Source organism: Bos indicus x Bos taurus, chromosome 10, assembly GCF_003369695.1.
Source record: "Bos indicus x Bos taurus breed Angus x Brahman F1 hybrid chromosome 10, Bos_hybrid_MaternalHap_v2.0, whole genome shotgun sequence".
NCBI lineage: Eukaryota > Metazoa > Chordata > Mammalia > Artiodactyla > Bovidae > Bos > Bos indicus x Bos taurus.
The window spans coordinates 8,647,395-8,667,147 of record NC_040085.1 but is presented as its reverse complement, the minus strand read 5'-3'; the positions used below and the strand labels follow the sequence as shown (position 1 = coordinate 8,667,147).

Sequence of the window (19,753 nt, the reverse complement as noted above, 5' to 3'; positions counted from 1 at the left end):
TCCATCCTCCAGGACTTTCATACACATGCTGTTTTTTAATACCTCTCCTCTCCTCTCCCATCCTAATCTTCTTCTAGTTAATTTCAACTCATTCAGGTCACACCTTATAAGTCATCAACTTTGGGATACTTTCCACAGGCTATCCTCAATATTAGTAAATTTACCTTCTTATGTGCTCTACAATTTAACCCAACACGGTTCTCATGCCAAAATGTAGAGAAGCCTTATTTACTTGTCTGCTGCTGCTGCTAAGTCGCTTCAGTCGTGTCCGACTCCGTGCAACCCCATAGATGGCAGCCCACCAGGCTCCTCCATCCATGGGATTTTCCAGGCAAGAACACTGGAGTGGGGTGCCATTGCCTTCTCCGATTTACTTGTCTACTTTCTACCAAACCACAAGCTCAGTCTATACAAACTGTTTTGTTCACTGTCAATGAATATGAGTAACAATGTTCTGGCATCTCGAATATTATAAACCATATTGGCAGTGTAAGCCTATTAGAAATAATATATATTCTCTCACAAATAAGGACATTACATAATTCTGATCAGTGCCTACTCAGCATGTTACTGCTATTTAAACAGTAACTTACTTAATTTGGACAGGTAAAGAATTTTGTTCTTAATCCTACAAAAATGGGGGAGTTACAGAAACTTCTCCAGTTGCAGAAATGTAGGGTTGAGAGAGAGACTGACATATAATCAAAAAGGCCATCTGACTAAAACTGAAAAGGGAAATTAAGATACGAGGCCAATTTAGGGGTTGTTAATATCAGCATGAAACTATGAGAGTCTGAAATAATAAGGGTGATAACAGGGAAGGGAAGGAAGGCACAACATTTAAAATATTTGACAAGACTTGGAAGTGAAGGATGTAGCTCAGATGGCTCAGAAATACACACAGTTTGCCTTCCTTGAGTGCCCAAACTAGGTCAGGTCTCCTTGTTACATGTGCTTATAGAATTTTGTTCTTTTCCTTTACAGAATTTAGTACAGTTTCAGACTCAATTTCAACATGAGAAGTTCTGATAACAATTTGGCTCCAGCTGTCCACAATTACATCACTCTGTCATATAGAAATCCAGACATGGCTCTACTGGATGTGCGATAAACATGCCTCAGTGTCTCTCATTACCTTTTCTCACGCTGTTCCCTCTGCTTGAAACAATCTCCCTGCAATCAAAACCTTTCGAGAAGTCTCCTCTTTTGAGGACCAGTTTAAAATAAGCCTGGCCAGAAGTGACTAGTCTTCCTCTCATGAATATACTGTTAACTGTTTACACAGTTATTCTTTTATAGCTTTTTATTACAGTTGTTCTAGACATTTCTCTCCTCCACAACAAAGGCAAAACTCCCTGAGGTTAGCTCTGGGGTGGCAGTGCAGAGGTAGGTGTGAAAAGGCTGAAGAGAAGGAAACTGCAAGCACAAACAGCGGCAGAGGAGAAGGTAGCAGGAATTCAACAAAAGTAAGTCTAAGAACACCACCCACGCCCTCTCCTAAAGGAGTCTTATACTGGGTACAACAGACTACAGCCTTTCCTCCTGCTCCTCATGTTAGTTATTGGCAATATTATTTCTAGAAATCAATGCCCAAAAGAAATACAATGTAAGCCACAATGGTTAGCCACACATGGAATTTAAAATTTTCCACTAATCACTTTTTTTTTTTTTTAGATGAAATTCAGATACCTTTATTTGGCTAGATTCTCATCAAAATTTTCTGTCTGATATTCATATTTAAGTTAACTTCAGCCCTGAAAATTTGCTGATGTTTAGATAACACGCATAAATATGTCATAGGGAATATAAATCATAATCATGACATATATGGAGTGCTTTTTCAGAAACTGTGTAAATTAAATACTTATACCTTATTTCATTTTCAAAATGATCATATAAAACCACAACTCTTATGACCCCTGTTTGATAGGGAAGGAAACTGAGGGTTGGAGATTTTTTACTTGTCCAATTGTGAACTATGGAGACGGGACTTAAGACTCTGAAGTCTTTGCTGGATTATACTGCCTTGTGGATGACCAAATACCATTAAAAACTAACAAAAAGAGCATCAACATGATTCTAATGAAGGATGTCAAAAGGTACACATTTTACTCCCAACTCTTCCATTTCACCCAGTACTTGAGGGAATCATTGGGAGAGGTGAGGTGAAACCGCCTTTTTCGTTCTGATAAATGAACACAGCTGCCTAATTTAAAATAATTTTGGCTCTACCACTGGACTTCATGTATCATTTTTACTGGTTATACTATTTAAGTTAAATTTAGATGATGTTGTTGGTTGGTCTCTAAGTTGCGTCCAACTATTTTGCAACCCAGTTGACTGTAGCCCACTGGCCTCCTCTCTCCATGGGGTTTTCCAGGCAAGAATATTGGAGTGGGTTGCCATTTCCTACTCCACACTAATCACTCTTTAAAAAGTAAAGAGAAAAAGGTAAAATTCATAGTATATTTTGCTTAACGCAGTATATATCCAAAGTAGTATCATTCAAACATATAATCAATATAAAACAACTGAAATATATTCCTTTATTTCCACGCTATGTCTTCAAAATCTAGTGTATCTTTTTCTCACAGCCACATCTCAAATGTGCAATAGCTACAAATACAATAAATAAACCACAATGGAAAAGAATATGAAAAAGAATATACATATATACACATATATGTGTGTGTATAACTGAATCACTTTGCTGTACAGCAGAAATCTATAAATGAACTATACTTCAATAACATTTTTTAAAAGCAAAAATAAAAAAGTAACTAAACAATGCAGCTCTAAAATAATATTCACCCTGTCATTCACTGGCTCCAAACCAATACCCTGGGCTGTATCTGACTCTTGCTCATTACTGTCCAACCTCACACACGTACTTCCATGGCCTCACCTTAGATCTTTGCACCAAAACCTGTACCACCTTCAAAAATCACCAATTCAAATACTCCACTCTCCAACTACCACCTATTCTTACGTGCTTAAGCACCTTCACTCCAACAACTCAACTTTATCATGACCTCCAGTTAAGTGATGTTTATCACTCTCTATCCCTTCAGCTTAGATTCCTTTTTTTTTTTTTTTGGTGGGGGGGGCATGGTATAGCATTAAACATTCCTGTGCAAAATCCCCTTCCCCACTCTATGCCTGGCACACTCTACCTGTTCTAACTTTACAACTCAGGCAGACAGAAGAATGCATGCACACAGGCAAAGAGATGTTACAATACACTCATAATCATCCATCTCAATAGGTATAGGCATCCTACTAAATTTTCCAGTAACCAGCAAACTTCCCACAGAAAGATAACTTGTGCATCTTTCCCTTGTTCCTCTCATATCTCCTTTCCCCCAATACTACCTTTAGGAAGCATAGCACTAATGTCAGTCACTCAGTCATGTCTGACTCTTTTCGACCCTTGGATTAAAGCCCACCAAGCTCCTCTGTCCATGGAATTCTCCAGGCAAGAATACTGGAATGGATATTCCCTTCTCCAAAGGATCTTCCCAACCCAGAGATTGAACCTCATTCTCCTGCACTGCAGGCAGATTCTTTACTGTCTGAGCTGCCAGGGAAGCCCACTTAGGACGCATGCATAAAACCAATGACTTTCTCTAACAATGTTATTTGGTATATTTGATATATATTTTTTTAAAAAACTTGCAAAATTAAACAGCATTTTTTGCTAATTATAAAAATTTAGATTCATATAAGTGCAGGAGAACCAAATTATCTTTCATATAATATATGAAAACCATATATAACCATGTAACCATATAAACCATATATAACCATATAACCAGAATCCCAGAATATAAGTTTCATGAGGGCAAAGAATCTATTTCATTCCCAACCTACTACTGAGCATCTAACCTAAGTGTCTGGTACATAAACCAGCCTTCATTTTTATTGATGGAATAAATAAGAACCTTGCTGTAAGCAACTGTGATATGAAAGACAAAACTTGAAATAGACAAAAGGAAGGGGGAGGAGAGAGTGCTTATTTGTTTTCAAGATTTAACACGGAATATCTATAGCCCAGAAAACGCATAATTATTTTTACTTTACATAAGACTTTTAAAAGTGTATCAAACAAAACAATGGACAAAAATCAAATATAACTTTCAATGGTTTGCATGTGTGCGTGCTAAGTAGCTTCAGTCATGTCCGACTCTTTATGACCCTATGGACTACAGCCCACTAGGCTCCTCTGTCCAAGGGATTCTCCAGGCAGGAATACTGGAGTGGGTTGCCATGACTTCCTCCAGGGGATCTTCCTGACCCAGGGATCAAACCATTGTCTCTTACATCTCCTGCATTGGCAGGCAGGTTCTCTACCACTAGTACCACCCAGGAAACCCTTTAATGGTTTTTCCTTTAACGGTTTAGGCATCCACTAAAAAGCTAGATTTCTCCTATAACTGATTTAATGTCTTCATAAACTATACCACAAACACATATAAATCTAAGCACTTCTAAAGACTCAACCAAGTGTGGATCACTGTGGCCATTAACCAAAGCCTCCTTTTCTTCCCCAAACATCACTGAGCATAATTAATAGATTCCATGGGCATGAATATCTGCCACAGTTACATATATTTTCAAAATGAGGTCTCCACTTGTGGAATCCTTCTCTTCAAAAAATGCTATGTCACATTTAAAAATTTATAGAATTGTGATATAATTAATAGTTTAATTAGAAGCAATGGCTTAAAAACCACCTTACAAGTAAATAATACACAAAACTATTATTTCACTGCTAGTTTTGATTTTTAAAGTAAAACATATGAATCAAGCTGCACGGAGGAAGTGGGGAGGAAACAGGATGTGGTTGCACAAAAGAAGGCCTCAAAGTTTTGGAATACTCTGTTAAGTCTGGTGTTTGTTTTACCAGTCATCTATAAGTTACACATTGCTCTACAAAGTTATACATATTATTCTGCATATATATTTATTTTTCTAAAGCAACCTAGCTTTCTCTCAGAAAAGAACACAATTCCTATTAACACTCAATATAAATCCTAATTGAACACTAGCAAATATTTTGTATCATAAGTTTTGCAGCAAGTTTACAACGTCTTCCCATTAAACACAAAATGACCATACACAAATATCTATCATACTCCCTCCCTAAAAGGAAGCACTGGAAGAGCTGATGCTGAAGCTAAAGATCCAATACTTTGGCCACCTGATGCAAAGAGCCGACTCAGAAAAGATCCTGATGCTAGCAAAGATTGAAAGCAGGAGAAGGGGATGACAGAGGACAAGAAGGTTGGATGGCATCACCAACTCAATGGACATGAGTTAGAGTAAACTCCAGGAGATGGTGAAGGACAGGGAAGCCTGGCATGCTGCAGTCCATGGAGTTGCAAAGAGTTGGACACGACTGAGTGACTGAACAACAAAAAGGAAGCATAAAGAATAAAGGAAGAAAAAAAATTAATTCACAAGCTCAAGGAACAATAATTGGTTGCTTAAAAGAAAAAAAAGAAAAGAAAATGCACAGGTCCATTTCTCTGACCAAACACAGAAAAGGAAAAGAAGAAAATTACTTACGGGTTAATACAAGAAAATTTCTCAGAAATAAAAGACAAGTACCTCCAGTCTGCGCCACCAAATACTTCAGCACAATGAACGAAAAAATATCCATACACAGTTTCCATATCATGAAGTTTGAGCACATATCATAAAGCTCCTAAAACTTCCAGACAGGTCACTTGCAAAGGTTCAAGAACTGCAACATTGCTCTTTACTCCATACAATACGGAAATCATCTTTAGCTTATGAGAGTAAAGAAGAGAAAATGTCTATTCAGAATTATATCATACTTCAAACTGGAGTTTCAATCAACAGATAAAACAAATGTTCAATTTTCTGAAAAGCTAAGATTTGTCAAAGATTTAACAGAAACTGAGTAAAATGGTTAATTTCAATGTTCACTTATTTAAATTTCTCCTGCTCCTAAAGATTTTGACTACTTTAACTTAGTTTGGCAAAAAAAAGAAAAAAAAAACCCAAAACAATACTTTTTAAAAACCATGGGGCAGGAAGGGTTGTGGGCAGGGGCAGACAGCTGGACAAAAGAGATACAGGAATCTAAAAACCTGTATACATAAATTTTTCAAAATAAAAAGCTATTTTTATTACTCAAAATCATTCACATGGGAAAGTTGAGGAGAAACAATTAACTTTCTTAACTATGTCAGGAATGCAGAGATTCAAAGCTAAGTAAAAGGTAGAGATCAATTACGCATGGCTCTACTGCCCATCTTAAGCAGATAATTTACACAAAATAGTACATGTCCATCTCCATCATTCTGATTCCTTTCCGTCAAGAACCGTGTCTTAATTATCTTTGTATACTGATGATTAACACAGCACCAGGCACACAATACACACTCAAATATTTACTGAATAAATGAGTATAAGAAAAGGCCTAACTATATAGAAAGTAAAATATTCTCTTCAATACTACATTTTTAACGTGACATAGACTATAAAAAGGAAAGTATTAAAGGATCAGTTTTTAAATAAAATGAAAAAATTATTTTCATATTAACGAGGTATAATTGTGTGTCCTGCATGCTTACTTCTTCAAATACTCTATAAAGAAACAGAAAGTGAAGTCGCTCAGTCATGTTTGACTCTTTGTGACCCTATGGACTGTAGCCCACCAGGCTCCCCTGTCCATGGGATTTTCCAGGCAAGAATACTGGAGTGGGTGCCATTTCCTTCTCCAGGGATTGAATCTGGGTCTCCCACGTTGCAGGCAGACTCTTTACCGTCTAAGTCACCAGGGAATCCCCTTCAAATACTCTCAACTCATAGCTAATTAATAAGAAGAGCTTGCTCTTCATATCAATATCCTTTTCCCCCTTAACTTTATTTGCAGAATTACCTTCAATAGAGGACAAACTCCCTGAATTCCAACAGTATTCACAGTATCCTCACCACCGCCACCAGCCTCGCTGTATGCACACAAACACACATCACCTTCAGACTCCATTCCTTCAAATGAGTTAAGCAATTAGGATGACAGATGTCTGAACAACAAAAAAATGCATCACTTTTAACAAAGCTACAAAGAAAACTGAAATCTGTATGCAAAACAAGATGTCCAGTATCACCCTCCACACTCTGCAGAATCACCTGTTAAAATCGGCAGTTTCCAGAGAATAACTCAGTACAGTCTGAAGTGTTTACCTATAAGAAAACATGTTCTAAGCAACTAATCAACCTGTAAGTAACAAAATTCAACCTACACAATAATTTTAACACATTAATAGTTTATATGCAAATATGACTAATTATAAATGAGTCTTACCTATATACTTTCCACTGGGCATGGCAAAGTTGCCACTTATAAAAACTTAAAAATACTTGCCACATATACCAAGAAGTAACTTTTTTAAAGTAGTATGAAATTAAGGGTTATTATTTTCAATCCTTCACCCTTCCCAGTAGTCTCAACTATAGCTGGCCTGACCATCTAAAGAGGGAAAATTAACAGCAATTCCAAAATTCATGTTCTTTGCTCTAATTACGATCAATTCAAAATGCTTTAGAAAAGATCTTTCACCTTTAAGATGCTACTTTATTTTGATATATTAGAATAATTTTTGTGACAAAAATCCTCCTTTTCCAATCTTAATTTGACATCCTGCAGAAAGATGCTTGAGATACAGAGGCTGAAGTTTTTCAAATAAAGAAGAGTAGAAAGTGAAAAGCATTCAGTCCTGTAATCTCTAGGTCCCACTTTAATACGACAGAGAAAGGGAGAAAACAAAATAGGTCAGATGCAAATCAGCCATCTTATATATATGCAGTAAGAGCTAATAATGGGGCTTCCCAGGCTGTACAATGGTAAAGAATGCAAAAGTGATGAGCGTTCCATTCCTGGGTTGGGAAGATCCCCTGGAGGAGGAAATGGCAACCCACTCCAGTATTCTTGCCTGGGAAATCCCATGGACAGAGGAGCCTGGTGGGCTACGGTCCATGAGGTTGCAAAGAGTCAGACACAACTGAGCACGTACGGATGAAAGAGCTAATAAGATCTGCTAAAGAGGAAATTATCGACTAAAATTGGGCTAGAGGACATCTGTATGGATTTTTCATTTATTCAAGCTATTTCCATCCCCTACTATAGAAAAAAAAAATGGCAATAAAGGGTTGAGACATAGCCTTGAAAAAATAAAAAATCACGCAATTCCCACACCATTACTGACTGAAAGTATTGGAGCACATTTATTCAGTTCAGTTCAGTTGCTCAGTCGTGTCTGACTCTCTGCCACGCCGTGGACTGCAGCATGCCAGCCTTCCCTGTCCATCACCAACTCCCGGAGCCTACTTAAACTCACGTCCATTGAGTCCGTGATGCCAATCAATGCAATGGAAACCATTACTACTTAGCATTTTTACTATAGAGACACAGGATACAATTAAACAGCTCTGCTTAGCAAACTTGCCTTGAAAATGGATCACTGTTATCTATAAGTACAACTTTTTTCTTTTAAATGATAAAAAATATCATGGATAAGAAGATGAGAATGATATTCCCATTTTAAGCTACACTGTGTATCTTACATAAGAGTGTTCAAGGTCTCAAAAGTTTTGACTCTCTGGGTTTTTTATAGTCTTGAAAATAGAGGATTCCCCCCTCCAAAAAATACTCTGATTAAATCTATTCATGTTTACTGTATTAGAAGTTAAAACTGGAATTGTTGTCTAATGGATATAATTTTAATTTTATAGAACATTCTGGATATTGGTTGCATAACAATGTAAATATATTTAATAGTATTAAACTATATACACTTAAAAGTGGATAAGAAGTAAATTTCAAGTTACGTATATATTACCATAACTTAAAACTTTTAAAGAAAAAACAGAAAATTTTGAAAGATTCATTGTCATTTAAAATATAATACATTGCTTGTTAAATCAAAATATTAAACTATTCAAAAACAAAAAAAGCAAAAACAGTCTTTATTTGACATTTTTGCAAAGCTCTTTAATGTTTGGTTTAATAAAGACAGATTCATTTTCATATCCACTTTCACATCCAATCTGCTTCAGGTTGTTCTGACTGGAGTACATGAAGAAAATTCAGCCGCATGCAGATATGTAGTGAGAAAAGATGCAATATTTCAACAGCTCTCCCAGGTAACTGGGGCTTCCCTGGTAGCTGAATCCACCTGCAATGTGAGAGACCTGGGTTCGAATCCTGGCTTCAGAAGATCCTCTGGTGCAGGAAATGGCAACCCACTCCAGTATTCGTGACTGAAAAATTCCATGGACATAGAAACCTGGCAGGCTACAGTCCATGAGGTTGCAAAGAGTGGGATACACAAAGTGACTTCCACATTTTTTTTTTCAGATACGGATATTCTTTCATTCTTCACCAAAACTCAAGAAGTGGCAGTTTCTTAAAGGCTGCTCCAATATGGAATGTGAATCAATGAACACTTCCTACTCTTATGTACTGAAATCCATTGATCTATCTTACATTTCCAATGGAGCATTTTACCATTTTGCAATACCATGCATTGATTATTTAGAAAATAATAGTTGAAAGTTATGTAGTCCTGCCAAGGTTGATTTTGACCCTTTTACTGTACAACTTTGCTATATGACATGCATTAATAGCACCACTGATCTTATCCCCCCCAAAAAGTATTGAGAAACTATCAAGCTCAAAGTGGTAAACACAAGGCTCCCCAAAATTCTATTTTCACTTGAGAGCCAGAATTTATCATTAGCAACAAATACTGTCAGTGTGTCTTGTGGTACAAACTCACTTGATTTAGTTTTGAGAAAATGTCTGCCAAATACCCAAGTCTTCGTACTTTGTCAGCCTTTCAAATAAAACGGTATCCCATTTAAAAAGCAGCTGGTTCAGCATGCAACTCAAAACCTGTACTAGTTCTTTTTCTTGAATTAACCATCAGATTTGGTGTTTAGTAAAAGCGGTTTACAGGACTTTCATCACACAAAATATACTTTAAAATGTGCTCAAGGATTGAGACATAATAAAATTAAGTTTTACTGCTTCATCATCTTAATTCCAAGTACATGATGATGTTCCAAACTAGTACAGTTTAATACTACTGCCTTAATTCACACAATTTTACCCACCACTGATTATGCAAATGCCAATGTAGCTAATGGGCTTCCCTGATGTCTCAGATGGTAAAGAATCTGCCTGCAATGTAGGAGACCTGGGTTCAATCCCTGGGTCGAGAAGATCCCCTGGAGAAGGGAATGAGTACCCACTCCAGTATTCTTACCTGGAGAATCCCCATGGACAGAGGAGCCTGGCAGGCTACAATCCATGGGGTCACAAAGAGTCGGACATGACAGAATGACTACCACTTTCAATATAGCAAATAATGCCTTACTTTTACTGAGAAAAGTTTTGACCTGGAGGATCCCCAGAAAGAGTCTGGAAAACTAACAGAGGTCTGGGAAACAGACTTTGAGAACCACTGTAATAGCTGATGCATTACTTGGGTGATTAAGAAACAAGTATTTTTGGTCCATATCCCTCTGTGAGAGTGTTTAAATACACGTTTACACGGTGATAGGCTTCCCAGGTGGTGTGCTATTGCTAAAGAACCTACCTGCCAGTGCAGGAGACATAAGAGACAAAAGTTCAATCCCTGGGTCGGGAAGATCCTCTGGAGGAGGAGGGCATGACAATCCACTCCAGTATTCTTGCCTGGAGAATCCTATGGACAAAGGAGCCTGGCAGCCTACAGGCCATAGAGTCACTAAGAGTCTGACATGACTGAAGTGACTTAATAGTAGCAGTTACATGACAACATTCTCAAACCAACTGATACCTAGCACTTCATTCACAGTCATAACTCAAACATATAATGAGTGACAGAATATGACAGATACTTCCTAAATAAATAACAAATAATTACCAAATACCTACCATGTTAGACTCTGAGCTAGGTGCTTCTACATTCCCTTTTTGGGGTAACTCACAGAAGCCCACAGACCAGACTGATAATTTTAATATATGAGAAAAATATTTACCCTGAAATATTTCAGATCTTATTTTTTAGATTACACTTATGTGGCTACAAGAAAAAGTCTTAAAATTCACCATAAAGCATAAGATAGCATGTTTAAATTCTATTTTAAGCAGTATGCCATGAAGCTAAGAACAGGCTTGCTCACATTCAAAAACCCAAATACAAAATGAACTGCTCTGGCTGTGTACTGCGAGCGCGCCATAAAGAGCCTGCATTCCATTCTCCTCAAGCCAAACAACCCTTACCTGCAACAGTTTTCATTCCTATTCTTACGGGAACCTCAAATATAACTTTACTGGAGTTACATTAAACATTGTCAACTATTAAAAAAATTTAGCAAAACCATCAAGACAAGTTAACAATTTTTAGACATATACACTGATAAATCCACAAGCTAAACCTTTACAAATATACATATGAAATATCTGCATTGTAAAAAAGAGAAACATTCTCACTTTGGAACATGCAATGGAAAGAGCTTCAACATAGTATACTGTTAAGTGAAAAAAGCAAGTCAAAGTATACCATGTATAATAAGATTATGTATAGCAATGTATGTACATTCATTTAATAAATACTGAGTTCTATGTCCCTAATTTGATTCAAACCTAGACATATACAATAAATTACAAATGCTAGACACAATTAAATGTCCACACACAGAAAAATGAATACACAAATGGCTACATATGATTCCATTTATATGAAGTGTTCAATATAGGCAAATTTATAGGGCAGAAAGCAGATAAGCAGTTGCCTGAGGGTGAGTGAGTTGTGGGCAATAGGGGTGATAGCTAAAGAATGCAAGATTTCTTGGAAGGGGAAGGGAAAAATATCCTGAAATTGGTTGCAGTAATAGTTACACAACTTTGTGAATATATTAATATTAAAGTACCATTTAATTGTGCACATAAATGGATGAAATGCATGGTATGTGAATTATACCTCAATAAGCTTATGTTCTTTCCGCCTCAAAAAACAGGATACCAAAGTGGTTGCAAGGGGTGAAGTGTGGGTGGGGTGAAAATGAAGACTTAAAATTTTACTCTACTTACTGCTGTATCATTACAATGAGAAATATATTTATTATCTATATAACTTAAATGTGAAAGGTAAACCTAAAACAGTCTTCCAAGACAGCATATTAAAAAGCTGAGACACTACTTTACCAACAAAGGTCCATCTAGTCAAAGCTATGGTTTTTCCAGTGGTCATGTATGGATGTGAGAGTTGCACTATAAAGAAAGCTGAGCACCGAAGAATTGATGCTTTTGAAATGTGGTGTTGGAGAAGACTCTTGAGAGTCCCTTGGACTGCAAGGAGATCCAACCAGTCCATTCTGAAGGAGATCAGTCCTAAATATTCATTGGAAGGACTGATGCTGAAGCTGATACTCCAATACTTTGGCCACCTGATGCAAAGAACCGACTCACTGGGAAAGACTGATGCTGGAAAGATTGAAGGCGGGAGAGAAGGGGACGACAGAAGATGAGATAGTTGAATGGCATCAGCGACGCGATGGACAAGAGTTTGAGTAGGCTCTGGGAATTGGTGATGGACAGGGAGGCCTGGTGTGCTGCAGTGCATGGGGTCGCAAAGCATCAGACACAGCTGAGTGACTGAACTGAACCGAAAACAGTCTTCATGAATTATTCTGGATTCATCTACGAAGCAGCCATGAAAAAAAGTGTGACAATATGACCCTATCTCAGAACACTGACAACTTAAGACTGTTACATAAATATATGCATCTGCCCCCTCACTAACAGAAACAAATCTTGAATGGAATTTGACAAACGTATCTTAGGCACCTACTGTGTCCGTGTCCATAGCGTAGGGCTAAGGGAAAACAGAGTGGCATACAAAGCAGAACACTAGTCAACATGAAAAAAGCAAACTAGCTCTGGCTTTAAGGAAAAGACTTTTGCTGTACAGTGGAGGAGGCAAAACACACACACAAAATGTACTGGGGTCAGACTAGAAAATCTTGAATACCAAACTGAGAGCTAAAGCTTTATCCTGATTTCAATGAAAAGCCAGTGGAGTGACAGGATGAAAGGAGTGTTTGGGGAACACTGACCTTTGGGCAACCAAAGCGGGAAATTAAAAGAAGAGAAGAATAGCAGGAAAGGTAAGAAAGAGATGAAGTTTTTGAAAACAGGAACATGTACAACAGTCCTATGAAAGTTATTGATATTTCAAAGTTACCAGCTAATGTTCAAAGGGTTTGTTTTGTTTCTTAATCTAAGGTGAAGCAGAAAAGGAAAAGATTTCTTCATTTTGATGAATTTCAGAAGTTCATGACAAAGAATGAAGTTTTACCAGAAGATTCTGAGGGGAGGGGAGACTTAGGGAGTTTTTTTCATGTGCTACCATGAAACGAAGAGTAGACGGAATCAAAACCAACAGGAGTTCCACAATTTTTAACATGGAAGAGGAAGTAGTAGTCACAAAGTCACAAACACTTTGTAGGAAGAGTAGCAAAAAATGCATAATAATTAGCACTATTTCTTAAATTGTAGCAAAGGAAAACTTAATATTTTAAAATTTCTCTATCACCTACCTCCAAAAAATCCTAGTCATACAATTTGTTACATAAATGCTGAAGATTTAGGTGAGGACCGAATTTAACATGTCAAAATTTAGAGTTTGATCAATTTCATATCTTTAATTTCATCAGCTGCTCCTTCCACAGTGCAGTACTTTTCAGATATTGCACAAGTAATATTTTTAATTCAACTCACATACTTTTATTAACTGATTTAACCCATAAGGTTCTTTAAAACAGAATAAATGTTTTCACTGCCAAAGGAACCTCCTCGCTGTAACAGCCTCCCCGAAACAATGTCACCTACCAATTTTATAATATGGCAACACTTTGCTTTGAGATTAAAAACACAGCTAAAGCAAATATTCTCAAAATCTATTTCTATTTTCATAATCTATTTCATACTTTATCAAATGTTCTGATTCAGAACATTTATATAATGTTGACTTAATCTATCTCTGCCATCATTTTATAACCTTATCTGACAGATTTATAGGAACAGAAATAAGAAAGGTATAGACAACGAACAAATCAAAAATTACTTTTCATTGAACACTTCACCTAATCAAAACACTATTTGCACTGTTCCTGAAGCACAAAAAACGGTCTGTAGAATACATACATTTAGTTAGAATAAAACACTGGCAAACTTTTGTATCAGGCTGTTTGTCAAGTCATTGTTTAAAAAAGCAAAAAGTGGAAGTAACCCATTGTCCAATGATAGGGTGTATGTGTGTTAGTCAATGACTCGTGTCCAACTCTGTGACCCCGTGGACTGTACCCCGTCCATGGAATTATCCGGGCAAGAATACTGGAGTGGGTTGCCATTTCCTTCTCCAGGGGATCTTCCTAACCCAGGGATCAAACCCAGGTCTCCTTCATTGCAGGCAGATTCTTTACCATCTGAGCCACCAGAGAAGTCCAATGACAGGGTATCAGCTGAATAAAAGACAATGTTACCTTTCAAATGATCAGAGAGACCTCTACTGACTACCCTGGAAAGACAGCCATGAAAACAGCAGATTACAAATAAAGAGTATGAGCTCTCTTTTGTGTTGAATATACATATGCATTTGCTCTAAGAGAGAAAGTCTAAATGGATACCCAGATGCTAACCATGATATTTCTAAGTACTGAGATTACAGGTGCTGTTTATTTTTGTGCTTACTTTTCAGTATTCTCTGAGGTTTTCTCAAGTAAAATGATATCTGCAAGAATTAATGCCTATGATTCCAACTAAAAAACTCCAAACTCTTCCCTGCAAAAAGCCCAAGGAATATCCAAAAATACCTTGGCACAGAGCAAGAGGGAAAGTATTAGCAACAACATAACTAGAATTCTTTGTGAGCGAGGCACCCTCAAGGGTTCCAGGACTGACATGGCACCTTGAAGGCAGCCTACAGCACAGAGTTTTGAAATCACAAGTCCTAGGCTTAAATGCCTGCCACTTTCATGTGTATGACCTTGGACTAGTCATTTACCCTTTCCTGGCATACTTTATCAATAAAAGGGAGATACTACTTGCCTTTCCTATCTCAAAGAACTGATGGAAAAATCAAATGAGATAATGTGATACATTAAGAACTGCAAAGTACCATATAAGGTATTATTCAAATACATATATTAAAAAACAAACAAAACCAAGGTACTTGATGCCACAGCAGAATACACTAAAACCAATTCTATGACGTAATGACCAGCAGTTTTGTTTTTTAAGACTACGTCTCGTTATAAACACTGCAGTTTTTCAGAAACTTAGACAATTCTTCCCATTCCTACTACAACTCTAAGCCATTTTCTTTTCTTATCCCTCGTTACGAGCAAGAAAGGGTACAAATTACCCTGAACTCAAAAGCCTTTCCAAGAACCCTGGAGTAGCACGTTGATGGAGTTCACCAGGAGAAACCCAAGGTTAATCAGCTATGGACTCACCACTAAGCACTACTGCAATCAACCGGGATTACAAGAGACTCTTTGAAGAGAAAGACAATACGATCACCCCGGAGAAAACAGCAGAGCAACAGGAGATATTTCAAAACGATTATATGAAATACTTAAAAACCAGAGTGTCTTACAAATTGTTTTTAAATGCTGTTCATAAAAATGGTGATTTAAAACAAAAACCATCCAAATGTGGCACTTCAGCAAGGCAAGTTATGGAGATTCAAATCAAACTCATGAATAAACTGTCAGATTTACTTGCTTCCATCTAAAATAAAAGCAGACAAATTACACCACAAAGACCAAAATTAAATGGCTAGTTCTTGAAAACAGAGAGGCAGAATACAACAACATAATTTACTGACAGGCTTGTATAGATACTACTTTTAAAGGTATGGTTTTTAAAGTTTGATTTCTCTTCCCCTTGAATTCCATTAGTTACTTCACTAAATGATAATGAATTTCTTCCTTTCCACTGTTCCTCCTGAGGTAAGATGGCAATATAACCCAATTTGACTTAAAAAAAAAAAACTACAAATATTTTTTGCATTAAGTATTTTAAGAGAAGCTACATGAAGCTGTCAGATTAACTTCCAAGATCATCTGGCCATCACACCCTCCTGCTTTTAAACTCCTAAAGATAATAAAATGCTCACTCTCTACATTCTTACAAATGTCATTTTTGGGTACTCCCCTAATGAAAAATTAAACCTTCCATAAACAAATGAGTACAGAGAATTTTTTGATATGTATGACTCACAATCTAATTTTTATTGGCAGTATCTATAAGTGTTGCAGCTTGCACTTGCAGGAGATACAGACCTATCCATTTTTCCCATCTGAACCTGCAGATTTGTTTAGATTTAAAGGGCCTCACTAAAATGGGTCATGAGGAAAAACATTTACAACCCACATTTCTTTTTGCTATGGATTGTATTCATAATTAAGGTAACAAATCACTCTATTTACTCTAAGCCTCACAGTTGGAAATCCATTGGTATACTGTGTTGTCACCTAACACTTAAAAAATCTGAGTTTTTCTTAATTTTTACTCTGACTTTTCATTCCTTATTAGGAATAAATGCTATTTACCTCCAAAAACCACACACACACAAAACCACTTAGAAAATGTCATTTCCAAAAGTATCTTCCAAAGCTTACTGCAGAGAAAATTATATATACACATTCTCAAATAACTATGGTAGGCGTTCCTAAGATCATCTCCTCCCCTTAAAAAAAAAAAAAAAAAAAAAAAAACAGCAAATGTAACCACAATCAAATATAAACAAAATATTTAACACAGCTCTCACCAACTAAGCAATTTATCACAGCTCCTCAAAGTACTTGGTACACACAATGACAGACCAGTATGTCAAGAGCAGTTATTACAATTTGAAGGAAAAAAACACTGTACAACAGAACATAATAATAGAAAAAACTCCTTTAGAAAAACTCAAGTAGATTCTGGAGAGAGCAAAACAGGAGACCAGTTTTAGAAAAATAATGTTTCCCCCCATGTGTTTAGCATTTATCTGATGCAGGCTCATTTTTGTAAAGAGAAACTTTACCTAACAAGACTCACACCAGGGATCTGATCTATCCCCAAAGGCACTTTCTTAAAATGAGAAAGAACAAAGGAGGAAATCTCCCAGCATGTGCTTTCCATACCAGTTTCTTTGGACAGCATCAAGAGTGACAACATAGCCAGCTTTACTCTGTAGTCCACGTATAACAGAACTGATTAGCCATCATTCCGAAGGATTCCTAACAAAATAAGTACTAGAATGCAAAGATCACAGCGACATAATAACTGCATTTTACAACTACAGAAAACATGTACCTTAAAGTTGCATACTTTTTTAAGAGTTAATTACCTCCAAATATTCAAATTCCTGGGGCTTTTTCATTTAAGTCCATAGTTTGAAACTAGAAAAAACGAAACCACCCATTCTCGATTTGCTCTCCCTTAATTTGCAATTAAAAGTAAATTAAAAAGAATGACGCTCAAAGGCAGAGTCTAAATATACAAATTTTGTAATGTTAACACTGAAAATTTATTGGGAAAAACGATCTCTCAGCGAAGCTTTCCACTGAGAAACTCTCCAGAAACAAACCTGCCGTTTGCCTGTTCTAGGAGTTATCGTTTCATTGTAACAGAGATAATTCTTTAAATAATTTTTACTAATTAGGAAAAGACGACTCTCCCCCCAGGATTTACAACTGTATATCCCGATCTCCACTCTGACAGCGATGTCAGTTCTCTGGGTCAGGATACAACCAGCTGCTCGGTTCACACGTAGGAAACCACAGAGAAGGGAATATCGCGTTCAGAGCCTCGAAATAATAAGCGTTAGTTAAAAACTGCTTGCTACTAAACCAAAATTATTCAAGCGGAGCCCCATTTGTCACAATCCAATCACAAGGGTTCCACCCCCCTCCCCCAACTGCTTGTGTAGTGGTATATCTGCTTCGGTAAAGAAGCCATCATCAGGTAAAGAAGATTGGGGTGGGAGAAAAAGCGGGGAAAAGGGGGCACCCTTTCATCCAATTTCGCGAGGCGTGAGTAATTGGTACAGTTGAGAGGAACGGAGGAACGTTCTATTTAACTGGAGATTGAAGTAGGATGAGGGGACAATTTCGTTCAAATCAACATGGCCAGCAAGATGTCCCTACAAACAAAAGGCAACGGGGGGATATAAACACGAACCATTCACCTCCATCAGCTATAGCATCGCCATCATGGTGTGTGCAGAGACCCCCGAAGGCTCCTCTCACCCTCCACACCAAGCCAAAAGGAAGAGATGGAAAAGAAGGGAGAGTAGCTGCTTCCCACCACCTACCATTGCTTCCAAATACACACCCTTCGAGGGGGTTTCTCCCCGCGGTTGCCCGGAATCAGAGATAAAGAGTACCGTCCCGCCCAGGCAGACTGCCCCACTACCCCCCAGTCGAACCTCAACGCCAGCCTGGGGTTCACTAAACTTTACTGGAGCTTCTCCCCTACATCCCCACTCCATCGCCCCAGGATCGCGCTGCCCACAAACGGGCACCCCGGGCGCCTACTGACAGGCGGGTAGCCGGGGAGAGCCGAGTCCGGGGCGGGGGCTGCAGGGAGCCACGGAGGGGCGGGGCGGCCAGAGCCAAGTTCCCGGGGGTCTGAGGAGAGCGCCTGACAGCAGCCTGGGACTGCAGAGGAGGAAGAGGAAGCAGCGGCGGGGAGGTTTCCCAATCCCCCCAACATGAACACCCATCCCCTGCCCCCGCTCCTCACGGGGGGCGGGGAGGCTGCCTGGAAGGTGAAGAAGCCGAGCCCCAGAGACAGCCGCGGCCCCCACCTCCGGACTCCCGATCTCTTCCCCCGCCACCCCCGCCAGAGGCGCCCACAACAATAACACGCCGGGGACGACCCGTCAGCGCCCCCGAGGCACCCGGGGCCCGCGGCCCGCCGCTGCCGGGCCCCCTCAACTGGGGCCAGGCGCGCCGATCCTCTCTACAACTCCAGGCCCATGTGGAGTCAAGCCCGAGCGGCCCCCCAGGGTCGGACCCATCCCCCCCGGCACAAGCAGCGCCGTCTCCGCGGCCGAATATTAGAAGTGAATTCGAGCTGCGCTTTACCTTTAGTTCCGCACTGTCCGCCATCTTGCGTCTGTCAGCGCAAGCGCAGTGAACCTCGCCGGGGGCCGCCGCTAGGCCCGCCCCTCTAGCCAGCCTGGCCCCGCCCCGGCCCGTCCCCTCTCTCCCCTCCACCTCCCCGGCCCGCCCCGGGCCTCCGCCCCGCTCCGGGTGCTCGCAGCCCCGCCCCGGGCACGTACAGCTGCGAGACGGGCACGTACTATTTAAATAATGGCGCCAAGCGAGGAGGTTTGACAGTTACTCCCCCTCTTTCTCCCCGCCCCCCATCCTTGCCCGGCTGGCGCCTCCAGGGAAAGGCCGGCGCTGGAGGGCTACTGGCCTGAGCCCCGCCCCTCCGCGGCCTGTGGAACCCTTCTGCAAAGCTTCTAAACCTGCAGCCACAGCAAACAGTAATGCCCCTCTCCCCTAATCAGCAAGTCCTTTTCAGCACCTGCTACCTGAGAGGCTTCACGTGGGCTGCAAATAACAATCCGTTACATTTAAAGGATCACTTGAAGCATTTCCAGGTTTATTAGCTCAGATCCTCATCATGAAGCAGTGAGGTAGGCAGGGAAGAGATTACCATTTTTTGTGGTAT

General features: G+C 39.1%; 1 protein-coding gene across 2 annotated transcripts in view; it reads right to left on the bottom strand.

Annotated features, from left to right (window-relative positions):
- Positions 1-19,234, bottom strand: part of PIAS1 (protein inhibitor of activated STAT 1) — a 128,012-nt gene extending 108,778 nt beyond the window's left edge. Inside the window, exon 1 of one of the 2 annotated variants that reach the window (XM_027553054.1) lies at positions 19,159-19,234. In XM_027553054.1, coding sequence (XP_027408855.1) covers positions 19,159-19,182 — 24 coding nt within the window. In that variant the 5' untranslated portion in view covers positions 19,183-19,234. Of the gene's footprint in view, positions 1-18,383; positions 18,576-19,158 lie in introns of those variants that run through there. The other variant, XM_027553053.1, reaches the window with a different exon arrangement.
- Between the last annotated feature and the right edge of the window lie 519 nt (positions 19,235-19,753).